The sequence below is a fragment of the Mytilus trossulus genome, chromosome 1 (genome assembly GCF_036588685.1).
Source record: "Mytilus trossulus isolate FHL-02 chromosome 1, PNRI_Mtr1.1.1.hap1, whole genome shotgun sequence".
NCBI classification, from domain to species: Eukaryota; Metazoa; Mollusca; class Bivalvia; order Mytilida; family Mytilidae; genus Mytilus; species Mytilus trossulus.
In genome coordinates this window covers 105,609,515-105,626,794 of record NC_086373.1, presented here as the reverse complement: position 1 = coordinate 105,626,794, position 17,280 = coordinate 105,609,515, and the positions used below count along the sequence as shown (strand labels likewise).

The following is a 17,280-nucleotide window of genomic DNA, read 5'->3' as shown; positions in this document are numbered from 1 at the left end:
AAGAGCTTATTATAACAACTGAAAAAAGAATTGAGAACATAGAATATATACCTAGCATCTGTCAAAATGAAAACAGCAATAATAGGTTTACATCATTATTTTCTAATATTTTAATAATTCAATTCAATATTTTATTTAAGCCTCACCTTATGTATAAAAAGTAAAAACACAAAAATACCGAACTCCGAGGAAAATTCAAAAAGGGAAATCCAAAATCAAAAGGCAAAATCAAAAGTCCAAACACATCAAACGAATGGATAACAACTGTCATATTCCTGACTTGGTACAGGCATTTTCTAATGTAGAAAATGGTGGATTGAACCTGGTTTTATAGCTAGCTAAACCTCTCACTTGTATGACAGTCGCATCAATTCCATTACATTGTCAACAAAATTACACAATACAATTATAAAAGATACATTTTGTATACAAAAGCCAATCTGTACAGATTTATTAGAAACGATAATCAACTAAAACAATATGTATGTACATAATAAAAATGAAACCTGAATGGTAAAATTATACAATAAAAAATTTCAATTATTATTTACAATATAAAACTTCTCAGCGTCTTTTAGGAATAAAATTACAGGTTTCGGCACATAATCTTATAATATCTTGATTCGAAAATAAAAATACCATTTTCTGACAATCTGTTAAACTATTAAAATGTTCATCAATTTTAAGAGACTCAGTAAAAAGAACTTGTCTAAGATCATTATAAACAGGACAATGTAAAATAACATGATATTCATCTGCGACAGTATTAAAACAACATCTCTCTTCCAGCGGCAGATTTTCATACCACCCAGTTTTCAGTCTAATAGGAGCCACCCCACATCTAAAATTTTAATAGAGCTTCGTTGCATATACATTCACCCTATATACTTTGTTTTTTTAATTAATTTCTGGTCACATTCCCCTTCCCCAAATATAACCTTAAATAGTGTAAAGTTAAACCTACATGCTGGTTCACAGGTGTTCCTAGTCTGGAGGATTCACAAACAAACAACTTAACACAGAAATACTGCTCCCTAAAGCTGAGCTCCATCAACATGATTCCACCAGACATGGTCTTCTGTAAATGCTTGACTGTACCAATAGAACCATGGATGTGACTATCATCTGGTACAAAATTCTCATGGGATGGAGTCTTTCTGTGACGAAAACTGAAACAAGGGGAAATAACTTTCTAAAAGATACAGAGGTCAACCTTTCTATTACCTAATCTCATTATTTGAACATACTGAAATTATTATTTTTACTCAACTTTTTATCTCATTTAAGACTATGAGTACAAAAATTTTAAAACAAAAAATTTTAAAATACTTAAATATCACTCACACTACATGTTGAAGACAAGCAATGGCAAAGATCAATGTGAGTCAGCCAAATGAATTTGTTTTGATACAGAAAACTCGAAAAATAATTAAGAATGAAAAACAAAATAGATGTTGCATGATGATCTTACAGTTGAACCTAATGGTGTCAAATTTAGTTGTGTTGAAAACTCAGATGAGATCAGTAAATTTTTTGTTCTGGTAAAGTTCCTGTTTGAACAATTCATTTTAACCTCTGACAATAAATGTAGTTAGGTCATTCTTCAAGAAAATCTTACTTTTTCTTTGGATTAGCTGTAAGATTAATAGGGACAAATCCCAGAGACTTGACATAATTCATGTATTCACTGATGAACTCTGATCGTATCTCTACATGCCATCCTTCCTCCTGAAATCTCTTCTGTTTTTGTCCATGGATGGGAGAATCTGAGGGTGTTGAATCTGGTCGTTTCTTACCATCTTGGCTGTCAGCTCTTTTAGTTCTCAAACTACTAGTGGATGTTCCTGAACTGTGGCGAGATCTCTGTAAAAAGTTCAAGTCAAATCAGTTTGGGAAAATTGTTTTTCATACTATTCTGGCTGTAATACATTTTCTATCTACATATCTTAAGTGGATACTTAGAATGTGACTTAGAGCTGTTCTTATAAAAACATACATGGGACCCATTGACCTAGGCAAGCTACTTCTGAAACTATAGGTGGGTGCTTTAGAAAATGGAAAGTGTAAGAGAATTTCTAAATTATATGGTGACCCAATTTTCAAAGTGCATTCTTTGTGTCTAGTGTATGTTTTAATGGAACAGCCCATTATCGTTATCAAAAGTTGATGACAACAACATTCACATGGACAGATATATATTTATGAAGTTGTCTTAGCACCAGATTTGTTAACAAGTCAACAAATACTTGATTCTTCATACAACTGGAAGTAAATAAGTATGGACTCAAATTTTTTTTTATTATGGTGGCACCAGAGATAAACTCTGAAACTTAACCTCAGTTCAATCCTTATTGTAAAATGCCAATTATTTATGGTATAGTTATATATAAATGGAATGTTTTTGGTGTTCTGCTGTAAAACATTTGATAACTTACACTTTTATCTGTTTTATCTGGAGTAGGTGTACTAGGTAGTCTCTGAGTAGATCTGTACTTCTCCATAATTTTCTGTCTCCATTGAGAAAAAAAGAGAATGGGCGTGGCACAGTAGTGAAGTAAACGACTGAACTGTTTTAACAGATGTAAATCTTCTTCCTGTAAAACATTATAAATAAGTGAAAAGTGTACTAGTTAACTGAAGCTGAACATTAAGTCTACAGGGATATATTCCGGACAATTGTATAATGTCTGGTAAAAGTCCAGCTGAGCAAAGCATGAAATGGTCATCTACTTTTTAGTTTTCAAGGCTTTTTTCTGTCATTTTAACATAATTCACGATCTTTTTGACCCAACCTTTTCAGTTTTGCCTTTAACATTGACACATTTCCAGTCATAAAAGTGACATGATGATTAATTACTATCAAAACAACCCCTACTTCAACATGTTCAATACTTTCTAATTTTAATTAAGGCTAATTAGTTGTTGGACAGCTGAAATCTACCTGTTCAGGTGACAGGTAAACTATTTTAGTACTGGATATCATATAAATTGATCAGTCTATTCTCAATTATTTTCTAACATTTCAACAGTTTGTATTTAATTGATTAAGTCCAAAAGATTAAAATTATAAGAAACACGTTTATAAACATGATTTGATGAAAAATTTTAAAAAGTTTTTTCAAGAAAAATCGTTAGAACTATGTTGTATGAACTAGAACATGTGTGAGCATGTGCACAGGTGGGAAATTTAATTATGCATCCTACATTTCTTCAAAAATGCTAAAATTATCATTGATACCTGTATCTCACGTTCATTTCAAGTATTTTGTTGAAGAAATAAGGTGGAAAGAGCTTCTTCACTCAGTCGTGCTTTGTAATTGTACACAGATTATACGTATTCATTTATGGTCCATGTTTTACCATTGTCAAGTCAACATTCTGTTTTAGGAAAATGTGATTTGAAAAATGAAAGTAAAGTTTTTGACAACGTCATATTGCACATAAAATGTCCGACTGGCTTAAATATTTTTTGGAAGCCCTGGTATAACTGGTGTGGTTTCTATAGATTTGCGTATAAATGTTTTTGGAAGATTACAAATTATTTATTTTGGCAAATATACAACATTTATTGCAGTAGCATATTTTTCATCTACAGTAAATTAATCTGGCTACTCTTAGTAAAACTTACATAAATTGGTTCATTACAACTGGATTTAGCGATCCATGACCAAAACAGTTTATTCAGAGTCAATATGGCATCTACATCTGGAAAATATATACAACATACACTTCATGTTAATCATATAGTATTGATTAAGAAACTACATGTGAGACACTACATGTGAAACACTACATGTGAAACACTACATGTGAAACACTACATGTACAACACTACATGTAAAACATATAATAATATGTGAAACATATAATACTATGTGAAACACTATATGTGAAACACTACATGTTAAACACTACATGTAAACATATTATATTGTGTAAAACACATAGTACTGTGCAAAACTATACATGTAAAACATAGTACTATGTAAAACACTGCATGTAAAACACTATATCTAAAACATATACTGTGGATTAATTACTATTCATAAAATGCTAACTGTCATGGATTTCACAGGCAAAGGTGAACTACAAATTCAAATGTTTAATAACTACAAAATTTTCATTAACCTTATGTTGACTCTGGTAAAACCACAAAATCAAACATCTCATAAAACACTTTATATAGTATATACAGTATGTCACAGATTTACTTATGCATCTTGTTATCTTACCTTTTCTGACATGCCCTCTGACCCCTTGTGTTTGTAACCCGTGACATTTGACCACATCTCTGATGACAGCATGCTGCGTCTGTGATAGAGGTTTTGTTGGCTGTGTATCCTTGAAAGCCTCATCAAAAGGTTGACTAGGATGACTAGCACTGAATGGACCAATGTTACTGTTTTTCCTTCTCAGATGTTCATTTGGAGGTGGGGCTGCATGTTTGATCAAATTGTCTAATTCACTATTCTATAATTAATAAACAGGCATAAGCATTCTTCAAAATAAAAACATTGTAGCAAAGAGAAACTGTAGAATTTGATGATACTGATGCTTCTGTAAGGAAAAGCTGAAATTGGTATTTGCTTTGCAAAATCATCTTGGCATGAAAAAACACCATGAGAGCACAGACATGTAAAACCAACATATGTTATTATAAAAAAAATTAATGATGTAAGTTTTTAAGCTCATAAACAACCAACCTTTGTTTTACTCGACTGTGAAAATCCACAATGATGGAACAGTCCCATTTTCTGACTGATAATACTATTCAGTAAGGTATTACGATTGTTGTTCCACTTCACTAACTTGGAAACATTTAAAATGAGCATCTTGTTCAAATCTCCTGCCCAGTTGTACGTGTACAGACATAGCTACAAAATCACAAATTCAAGTCATTATGAAAAGTCTTAAGCAGCTCATAACAATGAGATACAATATATTATACGGGTAAATACTGTCAGGGTATAAATACTAATTCAGGACTCATTATAAGCAATGATGAATATTCAATCACTCCAGTCTTTTTAATTCCATTTAAATATCTATTCTTTATAGTGAGTTACACCTGTCAACATTCTCGTTACATATGTGGGGGATATCATTTCTTCCCTCCCCCTTTTTCCCACTAATACTTACATTTCTGTTCTGTACAGTAAGTAGTAGTAACCTCTGCCTTGGTATAAACAGTGGATCTGGACTTGCTAACATGTTCAATATATCTGGTGATTTTTCTCTCTCAGACCACAATGGTGCAAATCTCTGAAGTGCATGTTTAGGTATAGCTGTAGAATAAAGGTATAAAAATCATTCCTTTTATTTTCTTGTTTATATCAAAGTAAACATATCATATCTAGAAAAATTATTTTCAACAGTTTTCCTGTTTTTAGTATTCCTTCTAAAGCTAATATATAAAGGAGTTGCAGGATTGAAGTTCATGAATAAATAAATGGGGATTGTGTGCATATGACACAAATGATATCCCTTCTTCCATATAACCTTATAAAGGGACTTATCGGTCGTCCCATTGTCTATATTGCTCAGCTCTTAATAAAATTGCATTTCATGGCTTTGTGACGTGAAATACATTGACCAAGCCTTAATATCTTTGAACTGGACATATCCTAGACATCATAATGTTTGAACTGACATTAATAAGTTTGACCCGAACTTACATGTATTTAGTCATTTTCCGGTTGCTGGCGAAACTAAGAAGACACTTCCAAAAGATGCAAATACACCCTGATAAATTTATTATCAGGTTATCTGCATATTGATATTGTAAATATCAGCCGCTCCACACAATATGAAAGCATTTCTATCTTGTTGGCTGCGCTCACAAAAACCTTCATATTGTGTCTCCCAGCTGATATTTTACAATATCAACATGCATACAACCTAATAATCGGTACATATCAAGACCAGTAGAATTATTACACCCATATTTGTACTTGATTTGTGTTTTGTAACCAATTTTGGGACATACAGACTGATGTATGGATGGACAAGGGTAACACTTAAGGCACCCTCCTTAAAAGCAGGGGCATCAAAGGGATAGGGTTAGAATTTTAATGCCAACAAAACGGTTGCTTAAACATCTTGCAGTTATTCACTTTTGGTTTTCTCTTTTGAATTGATTCACATTTTGTCATGCCTTTTAAAGCTTACTATAAGTCTCATTGGCAATCCTACGACATCTTCTAATCATTATAAAGGAATGTATAGATTTCCTGGTTTTCTACATTTAGAAGTTGTACTTTGTTCAGTCCTTAGTCACAATATTCAGCACTATTCAGGTAATGAGCACAGTAAAACAAACGAAAAAGGTCAGTATTGTTTATAATTGACACTGTTTAAATGCAGAAAAACTGAACATTTGTTGGTTGTATAGATCTGAGCGATATTTTTCATCTAAAACTTAATTATTTTAGAAGCCTTCAAGGACTTTGAGAGGTCATACTTTAAACAATCAGGTCAATTCTTTTCTAAATCAAAAAGTCATTGTATTGTAATTTCTGCATAGCTTAAAATAATGATACATTTTTGTACAGACAAAGATATCTTTACGTTTAGCTTTGCTGTATGGGCTTTGATCATTGTTGAAACATGAAGACGGTTAAGTCATCTATAGTTTTTTTATTTTTTATGTCATTTGGTCTTTGTGTAGAGTTGTCTTATTGGCAATCATACCACATCTTCTTTATTACATATCCATCATTACCTTTAGGAGATGTGGGTGAAGCTGTAAATTCTTCCTCGTTAAAATCCTGGACACTAGCCTGCCATTGTTCTGTGTTACGTCCAACTACCACAAAGTTGATGTCCTGATCTGCCATCACCATATCAAATCTGTCTGTAGTATCCAATGAACTCTCTATATTGACATCATCAGTCTGTAATAAATAATTTAATGTGTTAAAAGCTGAAAGACACAAACAAACTTAATAAAGCGAACTATACAGGATGGCTTTTTCTCAATGTTGAAGGCTGAAATTTCCATATTTACTTAATTTGAATTATGGTATTATGGTTGAAAGTTTTCTTGCTGGCAATCACACCACACCTCCAAATTCATATATTGTGAATTGTGTAAAATTTCTTTACCTAGGAAATGATATACCGGTATTTGATAAAAAAAACAAGATATTATTTTTTTCAGAGCTCCAGATAAGCTGCGTATTTGCGTGATCAGGCAAAACAAATAATAAAAAACCCAATGTAATTGTCCATTAAAGGGTTCAACAACCCAATTAGTTCAAGGGAAAACCCAATTATATGCCAAAACCATGAGTTCTCAACCCTTTTATTGGCTACCATTTGCGTTATTCACCCTTATCTGTTTACAGTCGTCGCGTAAACTATTTTTATAATATTTATAATTGGAAATTTCCAGTAGTTCTAAGAATAGATCCCTGCATCAAGTAGCTGAAATGGGTCCCTGTTTGAGTTTTCGTTGCTCAATAGGTACACGTGTTTTGTAAACATTTCGATCTTCTCGGCGTTAATCCAATTAGCGTTTGTCATGTAGTCATATTTTTTTCGCATTGCTCGGGATTTATCATAAAATACATTGAATTAAAACGAAAGTGAATGTCCGGTAAAAATATTGATTAGAAGCATGTTTTCGGCTTCTTTTGAAAAGCTGAGGGAAAGTTATGATGATAACAAGACTCAGCCAGTGTTTTTAGGAAGCGTCCATCGAACGCACGGGCGTGTGTGCGTACCATAATGAGAACATTGCTAATAAACACGGGGTTTCATCAAAAACGAAATCAGTTGGAAAAAGTGAAAGGACAATTCAATTATGAAATGATAAAGCATCAGAAACGAAAAGTTCTGATAAAAGACAACTAAACCAAGATTTATTTAAATTAAATAAAACAAAATCATTCAAGTATAATTAGAGTTTATATAGTTATACTATTTTTTATTCATTTTACGGTTAATAAATGAATACACACACCATGCACGCAGGCACTGATCTCAGAATTTATTATATAAAGGTATAAGACGAGTGCTTGAGAATACACATAATTGCTCCTCAGTGAATAAACCAAATAAAACAGCTAAACAAAGAAAGAAACATATTTAAGATAGAAAACAAATTGGGGTTGATATTGCCTTAATATTCAATATTGTGTCGATGAAAAAACCCAATACATTAAGGAGCTCGGTGGTGAAAAACCCAATTCGATATAAACCTGAGGGGTGAATTGGAATTGATAATGCAATTAAAAAACTTTATCACCCAATTATATTAGAAAATGGTGGGTAAAAACCCCAATTTGTGAATTCTTATCTGGAGCTCTGTTTTTTTAAATTAAGATGCTATGATATGATAACATGCAGTCTGGATTCAGACAGAAGGGGTAAGTATTACCATGGGAAAGATATAAATGTTTTTCAGAAATCCCAAGTGGCTTGTTTGAAAATCATAAACAAAATTTAAATAAATCACACACTTTTTAATCAGAACCAAGCTTATCAGATAAGCATTACCTGAACTGGAACTCTGCATGGGTTGTATAACGTTCCATTACACAGATTCCCATCGCTGTCTTTGTATAACTTGAAGATTTTAGGATGAACATCACCAAGTATATGAGAAACAACATTAATAAATTCCTTCAGGAAAAAATCAACAGCAAATCTTGAAGACAGAGACATTACATCTTTACTCACAGAAGGAACACCTAAAAATAAAATTCAAAAATAAAATGCAGACTGATAGCTGTTTTTGAAAAAAAAATCTCAATAAAGAAAAAATAGTTTTCAATTTTCATTTTTTTTTCTATTTACTTTTGAAAATCTAATGGCACTGATTTTTTTAAATTTCAGCAACTAATTGGTACATGCCTCACCAAATGAGGTAACATGTTAACATTTAGTGTTTGTTGTTTTTAAACTTGTCATTTATTCTTCGCTGCTTTATGACAGTATGATGCTATTACACATTACTGAGCAAAAGACACATTCTACAATAATTTACAAGATTCTTCACAGTGGGTCATCTTCATAGCCTGTATTTATACACAAGAGTGCACACACTGAAATGTCTTGTCTTCTTTTACTAATCATTGATATTATGTTGAAAGTCCTAAATATTACAACTGTCACATAAACCAAGAAAACTAAACATTGACCTTTAAACCATGAAAATGAGGTCAAGGTCAGATGAACCATGCTAGGCAGACATGTACAGCTAACAATTCTTCCAAACAACAAATATAGTTGACCTATTGCTTATAGTTTAAGAAAAACAGAATGAAACACAAAAACTTAACACAGAGCAATGAACCTTGAAAATGAGGTCAAGGTCAAATAAAACCAGGGCAACTGACATATAGATCATAAAATACTTCCATACACCAAATATAGTAGACCTATTGCTTATAGTTTAAGAAAAACAGAATGAAACACAAAAACTTAACACAGAGCAATGAACCTTGAAAATGAGGTCAAGGTCAAATAAAACCAGGGCAACTGACATATAGATCATAAAATACTTCCATACACCAAATATAGTAGACCTATTGCATACAGAATAAGAAAAACAGACCAAAACACAAACTCTTAACTATAACCACTGAACCATGAAAATGAGGTCAAGGTCAGATGACACCTGCCAGTTGGACATGTACACCTTACAATACTCCATACACCGAATATACTAGACCTATTGATTATAGTATCTGAGATATGGACTTGACCACCAAAACTTAACCTTGTTCACTGATCCATGAAATGAGGTCGAGGTCAAGTGAAAACTGTCTGACGGGTATGAGGACCTTGCAAGGTATGCTCATATCAAATATAGTTATCCTATTACTTATAATGGGAGAGTATTTAACATTACAAACCAGATGCTCCGCAGGACGTAGCTTTATACGACCGCAGAGGTTGAACCCTGAACAGTTGGGGCAAGTATGGACACAACATTCAAGCTGGATTTTGCTCTAAATTTGGATTGTGATTAAATAGTTGACACAGCATTGGTTTCTGACACAGAATGAATGTATTCAAATGAACTTAAAATTTTTGTTTTCTCTTAGAGCAATTCACTGTGCTGTTGAATATTAATCCTCTCAAAAAAATGTTTAAAGAAATTTCTTTTTATTTATGAAATTTCAAATGAGAAAAATTGAACCCAATTTTTTAATCACATCCCCCTTTCCCTTATTCCAAAACTAATTTCAATTAAAATATTCTAATGGAGTTTGCAACAATAACTACTCATTTAAATACATCATAAAATATTAAGATGTAAAAAAACTGCTTGTTATCACTGAATGGTAAAGATTATTTAAATTTATCAGTTGGTAGTAAAAAGTGAATATACATTGTATATTGTATATAACAAAGATTTAAGTTGATTCTGGACAAAGAAAGATAACTCCAATTCAAAAAAATTCTTGCAGATATTTCTTGCTTACTTTACTGGACAAAGAAAGATAACTCTTAATTAAAAAAAAAATTGCTATTTCACAATATTGTGAAATTAGATATTTCTTGCCATTGCACAATACTATGCAATTGAAAAGACTTGCTATTGCACAATACTTAATATAATAATTTTAGATCCTGATTTGGACCAACTTGAAAACTGGGCCCATAATCAAAAATCTAAGTACATGTTTAGATTCAGCATTTCAAAGAGGCCCAAGAATTTGATTTTTGTTAAAATCAAACTTAGTTTAATTTTGGACCCTTTGCACTTTAATTTAGACCAAATTTTAAAACTGGACCAAAAATTAAGAATCTACATACACAGTTAGATTTGGCATATCAAAGAACCCCAATTATTCAATTTTTGATGAAATCAAACAATGTTTAATTTTGGACCTCGATTTGGGCCAACTTGAAAACTGGGCCAATAATAAAAAATCTAAGAACATTTTTAGATTCAGCATATCAAAGAACCCCAAGGTTTCAATTTTTGTTAAAATCAAACTAAGTTTAATTTTGGACCCTTTGGACCTTAATGTAGACCAATTTGAAAACAGGACCAAAAATTAAGAATCTACATACACAGTTAGATTCGGCATATTAAAGAACCCCAATTATTCAATTTTGATGAAATCAAACAAAGTTTAATTTTGGACCCTTTGGGCCCCTTTTTCCTTAACTGTTGGGACCAAAACTCCCAAAATCAATACCAACCTTCCTTTTATAATCATAAACCTTGTGTTTAAATTTCATAGATTTCTATTTACTTATACTAACGCTATGGTGCGAAAAACCAAGAAAAATGCTTATTTGGGTCCCTTTTTGGCCCCTAATTCCTAAACTGTTGGGACCGAAACTCCCAAAGTCAATACCAAGCTTCCTTTTGTGGTCATAAACAATGTGTTTAAATTTCATTGATTTCTATTTACTTTAACTAAAGTTATTGTGCGAAAACCAAGAATAATGCTTATTTGGGCTCTTTTTTGGCCCCTAATTCCTAAACTGTTGAAACCAAAACTCCCAAAATCAATCCCAACCTTTCTTTTGTGGTCATAAACCTTGTGTCAAAATTTCAGAGATTTCTATTAACTTAAACTAAAGTTATAGTGCGAAAACCAAGAAAATGCTTATTTGGGCCCTTTTTGGCCCCTAATTCCTAAAATATTGGGACCAAAACTCCCAAAATCAATACCAGCCTTCCTTTTATGGTCATAAACCTTGTGTGAAAATTTCATAGATTTCTTTTCACTTTTACTAAAGTTAGAGTGCAAAAACTAAAAGTATTCGGACGACGACGACGACGACGACGACGCAGGACGACGACGACGACGACGACGACGACGACGACGCCAACGTGATAGCAATATACGACGAAAATTTTTTCAAAATTTGCGGTCGTATAAAAATGTTAACTTTTTTTTCAAGTAGTCACTGAACCATGACAATGAGGTCAAGCACATTGGACATGTGACTGACGGAAACTTCGTAACATGAGGCATTCACATACAAAGTATGAAGCATTCAGGTCTTCCACCTTCTAAAATATAAAGCTTTTAAGAAGTGAGCTAACACCGCCGCTGCCGCCACAGTACATGAACATGGATACAGTCTACAATAATTTACAGCATTCTTCATTGTTTTTCTACTTGATAGCCTATATTTGTACAAACCTATTTCATGACAGAAATCAAACCACTTGATAAGTAGTGAAGAGAATACAGGGTTGAGGATACCACGACTGCCCTCCTCGTATTTCTGTATGATCTGTTGAACATCGCCTTCTGATCCGGTGCTATAACCTGACATCAAAGATGAACTAGGTGACGACTGACCTTGAATATGTGCTGCTGAACTTGGAATATCAAAAAAGGACTGAAATCAAATGCAATGTATATCAAAGTATTTTCTGGAACTAGAAAACATGTAAATCATCAAAATGTTAAAAAATACTGTGAAAGTACTTTAATTTGTGGGTACCAATTTTCCTGGTTTGAGCAATATTTACATGTTCGTGGGGTTTTAAATTCACGGATTTTAGTTTTCTTGAAAAAAAAAAGAAAAATTATAGAAAAAAAGGTTACAAATAGTCTGGATTGAAGGAAATTGCAAAGTTAACATTGACCGTGTAAATCGTAGTGATAACACTAATTTACCCATGATAAAGTGATCAAGGGATTAAAGACCATCAAAGGTGTTAATTAGGCCATAAACATGTCACTTTAAGAAAACAGTAACATAAACAAATGCCATAAAAGTATCTTGAATTGTCAAATAATTCTTATCAAAATCAAGCCCAGCATGACATTATTATTTCCCATATGTACGGGAACTATGAGGATATAAAATGAACACTTTATCACTAGCATATCAATACGGGAAATCTGACTTTTATCGATAAAAATATTTTTTTATAAGAATTAAAATATCAAAAGTTGTACAGTTTAGGTTATTAAAGATGAAATGGGTATAATCATGCATGTGGTTGTAGTTCTGTGACTGCCATTAAAGTATTCTCAGATATGGCCTTATTCAATATATTCTCTAGATCATATCAATCAGTATTCAAACCTACTGATGGGGATCTGTCTGTGTCTTGATTTGGACAAAGGTTGTTTTATTTTGTTGGACACTTAAATTCGTGGATTAAGTCATGTAAACCACGTAAATTGGTACCCCACGAATAAAAGTACTTTCAAAGTAATAACAATGACATTTAGAAACCTATAATTGTCATAAGTGACAAGAATGCTTACTCTGAAATGTCTCCCCTGCTATACTGAATATGCCTAATTTTTCTGTTTGAAGCATAAAACATGTTCAACAAACAATCATTACATACTACAAATGGTCATCCTATTGCTTATTGTATCTACAAAGCACAACATTGATTACTAATCCATAAAATGAGATACAATGTAATGGTCAAATAAATCCTGTATGCTAGACATGTGTACCTTGCAATGATTCTGTTGTCCATAATGATAATTTCAAGTTTGATCTTCAAATTCTTTTCATGCACATACCTAATTTGTCTCAACTCGGCAGATTCCATACCCTCATCTAACATAGAAGGAGAGAAGCGGATTCTATCGGGGATTGCAGACTAATGGTACATACCTTAGCCTGATCTGGTGAAGGGGAGGTAACTCTCGTAAAGGCATCTTTAAGTGACTGAAGCAATGGAGAAGACACAGCACTACTAAGAACTATCTTGTCTGGCATCTTTCTTGTCATTATAGAATGTCTCCTTTGAAGGTCTGATTCTGTAAATGTATATAAATCTAAATAAACAATTGAGATTCTATCATCATCTTTAATAAATGTCTTTGATAAACTTCAGAAAAAAAGAATACAAAGTCCATAGGTCATGGATATAATTCAATATTGTTTACTGTTAAACTTGAACTAAAAAAATGAAAAATGATAAGTTTCTGTTTAATGCTTTAAAAACATAACGGTAATATATGAATAATGATAATGACATTATTGAATGAAAAGTAGAAAACTTTTGTTTTTACTGGCTAATACACAAACCTATATTAAATACAGATTGCTACATAAAATTTCTTAGTACTTGTAATGAGGTGGGATTTGCAGTTATGGACATAACTGGCAGTGCCTCATAAACTTATAAGGACTTTGACATACCTCTAGGAGCATGAGGTGATGAGGGAGTTGAGTATGATGCTACTGGCAGTAACTCCATTAACTGGTGAGGTATCTGACAGACTGAGGCTGTCAGCATGGTGAACTCCGTCACTATGTCACACAAAGAATGGTGAACAGCTAATATCAATTTCTCCTTCAGTGATCCCAGATCTGCTGAACCAACTTCCCATGCTCGAAACTGTAACAATGCTGTAGGACCTATAACAAAATGTGCAAATTAATTAAAAATCAATTACTAATTGATGCCTCAGTTCAATATGTGAGACTTCATCTAAACAATTATCATTCATGGTATATAATGTTTACAATAAATCTCACAAAATATTGGTCTTCAGTGGATAGTTGTCCTATTGGTAATCATACTAGTTCTCCTTATTTTGAATACAAATTTAAATTACATTTTACTTTACACTTCCTTATAACTGGATATATATAGAACCATTACTAACAGCTTAGAATGTGAAGTATATTCTTTCTCTTGGCCTACTTAACCAATCCTTGAAGATTTTAGAACAACCTAACAGAAATGTATCAAACAATTCTTTAACATTTACCTGGCCTAGAATCACCATTACTTTCATACAGATCTGTGTGTATAAGATGTTCAAATTCTTTCTCTGAGGCTATTTTGGTATAACCAATCCTAGAAGGTTTACGACAACCCAATGCTTGTACGGGTATACCTTTCCCATCAACTAATGCCAAACTGATACATGCTATCCCTGAAAAAGTAAAAAAATATGTCATTATAAGTATTATGGAATATGTTTTAGAATAAACAAATAAAACTGTGAGCTACTGCTCACTGATGATACCCCTGCTGAAATCTTTTGGTTAGCAAGAAGTTTTTGAGGGATGAATCTGGAAACCCATCACACAGTATATCTCACTTATATTAACCCTGAAACCAAATTTCAGACATCCTTGTATTGTAGTTCCTGAGAAAAATGCGACAAAAGTTTTCAACTTGGCTTTCATGTGTAAAATGATACATGTGTTTGGTAAACAGGAAGTTGTTGATAGATGAATCTGAAAATGCATCACACTGTATAACTTACTTATATAAACCCTGAAACTAAATTTCAGAAATCCTTGTATTGTAGTTTGGTAATCAGGAAGTTGTTAAGTGATGAATCTGAAAACACATCACACTGTATAAATTACTTACATAAACCCTGAAACCAAATTTCAGAAATCCATGTCAAGCAGTTCCTGAGAAAATACAACGAAAATATTCATGGGACAAACAGACAGACTAATGGATGGATGGACTGACGAAGGTAAAACTGTATACCCCCAACTTTTTTTAAAGCGGGGGTAAAATGAGCAGTGAAACTGAAGTGTATGTATGTTAACAATTTACTGACAGGGATGTAAAATATGAGAGGGGGGAAAAAAAGAAGGAAAACACACAAGTATACAAAGGAAGTTGAGTATAATGAAATCATGTTCAATCAAACTGCAACATCTAATGAAGTCCTATTTTTCATTTATTAAAAACAAAATCCAGAGACTTTAAAAGGACATTCTTGAAACTGTAGATTTCTGTTATCAATATCATTTTAAAACTGAGGCAGGCTGTTATTTCTATATTGTTTAAAATATGAAATGATTTTTACTCAAACTGCCAATAAAATATGGGTACACATATAAACCTACCTTTTCCTCCATGTGTTGGTCTGATGTATAGAAAAGCTTGACCATCAGGAATGGCTTGTTGTCTGCCATCCATTATGTCCTGTAATACAAAATTACAAGTCTAAAAACTTCTTTGATGAAAACAACCAGTTAGTAGAAAAAAAACAAGAAAAATGTCAGTGCAGCCAACAGAAGCACATAATCAAAAGGTTAAATAAAAATAGGGCCTCTTAAGTATTATCATCGTGAGAAATTGCAAATTGCATAACTCTAAAAAGATGAAATTAGCAATTTTGAATATTGAGCTTGACTGCAGGTATCTACATGTGCTTTAATTACAAAATAGATTGATTGTGACCCAACCTTGTGAAAATGACTAAAATCCAATATTCAGAGTAATTGTTTTTTTCTCAACACATCTAAAACATTACCTGGAAGTGGCTGTCTGGTCTGTTATCAGCATAATTAGGTATATGAGAGAACAACTTCAGGTTTTGTTTCAGATAGTACACAACAGCTGATAACTGCATGGTGGCAGATACAGGTATTGTCAGTTGTATCTGCATAGGTCCCTTGCTGTCCTCAGCATTTCTTCTGATCTCTTGTGGTTTCTGGATAAACTGTTAAAGAATAAAACAGAATGTAAATGGTAAAAAAAGATAAGGATAGAAATTGATCTTGCCAAGAGGAGAAAACTTGCTCTATGGTGTAATGTTTATAGCTCTTCATTAATAATTTGTGAGGAGAAGAAAAAAGAGCATGAAATGAACGGAAAAAAATCGGACCTGCTCACAAATATTTCATAAAAACTCTCAATATCCTCATATATGTTTGTATAAAGCTGTCTTCATAGTTTAACAATTTACAGAGGTTAAATGTGTTTCACAAGCACTATTCCTGCCTAACATTTGACCTTTTTAGAAGAGTCATTTAAAATCAAAAAAAGAAAGTAAAATGTGTCTTTAGTGAGGCAGTTTTTTTCTTTCAGTATAAAATAGACTTACATGAACATCTTCTGCAGATAACTTTGACATAGGGTTCCTGTTAAGCTGTAAACACAGAATCTCTAGTACAGCATCATCTAACTTATTCTGTAAAGTGTTTACTAATCCTACTCTAATATCTTTTCCTGAAATCAAACAGTAAATGTCATACAGATCTTAGACAAAAGTCATCAAATATGTTCTGTGTCCATTTAATTTTCTATTCAAATTCCTCCAACCTATTAATTCTATGGTTAACATTTCTCTTTCTGTTGTGCGAGAAAATCTTATTTGGGATTTTTCTTTTGGCCGTCTTTGATTCTTTGTATTAAAGGTGCAAACTATGTTTTTAATTGACTATAAATAACTATCGTATATTTTTTTTCAAAATTTCAGGTCTTAAACACCTTCACTAAAATTAATTTGGCTCGTTTAATTTTCATAAAATTTTGAAAAACATTCACTTTGACCCTTTGACAAAAGTATAAAAATTTCAAAAAATTTGAACCAATCGTTATATCAGAAAAATTACACTGGTTATATA

At 32.4% G+C, this 17,280-nt stretch overlaps 1 protein-coding gene across 1 annotated transcript in view; it reads right to left on the bottom strand.

Moving 5' to 3' along the window:
• Positions 1-17,280, bottom strand: part of LOC134705600 (KICSTOR complex protein SZT2-like) — a 119,541-nt gene that overhangs the window by 11,573 nt on the left and 90,688 nt on the right. Inside the window, exons 40-55 of the mRNA XM_063564325.1 lie at positions 16,758-16,882; positions 16,185-16,373; positions 15,775-15,853; positions 14,670-14,837; positions 14,095-14,313; positions 13,564-13,709; positions 12,117-12,318; positions 8,500-8,693; positions 6,722-6,893; positions 5,140-5,285; positions 4,704-4,874; positions 4,233-4,470; positions 3,629-3,705; positions 2,436-2,594; positions 1,619-1,863; positions 965-1,169 (exon numbers count right to left, since the gene is read on the bottom strand). Coding sequence (XP_063420395.1) covers positions 965-1,169; positions 1,619-1,863; positions 2,436-2,594; positions 3,629-3,705; positions 4,233-4,470; positions 4,704-4,874; positions 5,140-5,285; positions 6,722-6,893; positions 8,500-8,693; positions 12,117-12,318; positions 13,564-13,709; positions 14,095-14,313; positions 14,670-14,837; positions 15,775-15,853; positions 16,185-16,373; positions 16,758-16,882 — 2,735 coding nt within the window. The remainder of the gene's footprint in view (positions 1-964; positions 1,170-1,618; positions 1,864-2,435; positions 2,595-3,628; positions 3,706-4,232; positions 4,471-4,703; positions 4,875-5,139; positions 5,286-6,721; positions 6,894-8,499; positions 8,694-12,116; positions 12,319-13,563; positions 13,710-14,094; positions 14,314-14,669; positions 14,838-15,774; positions 15,854-16,184; positions 16,374-16,757; positions 16,883-17,280) is intronic.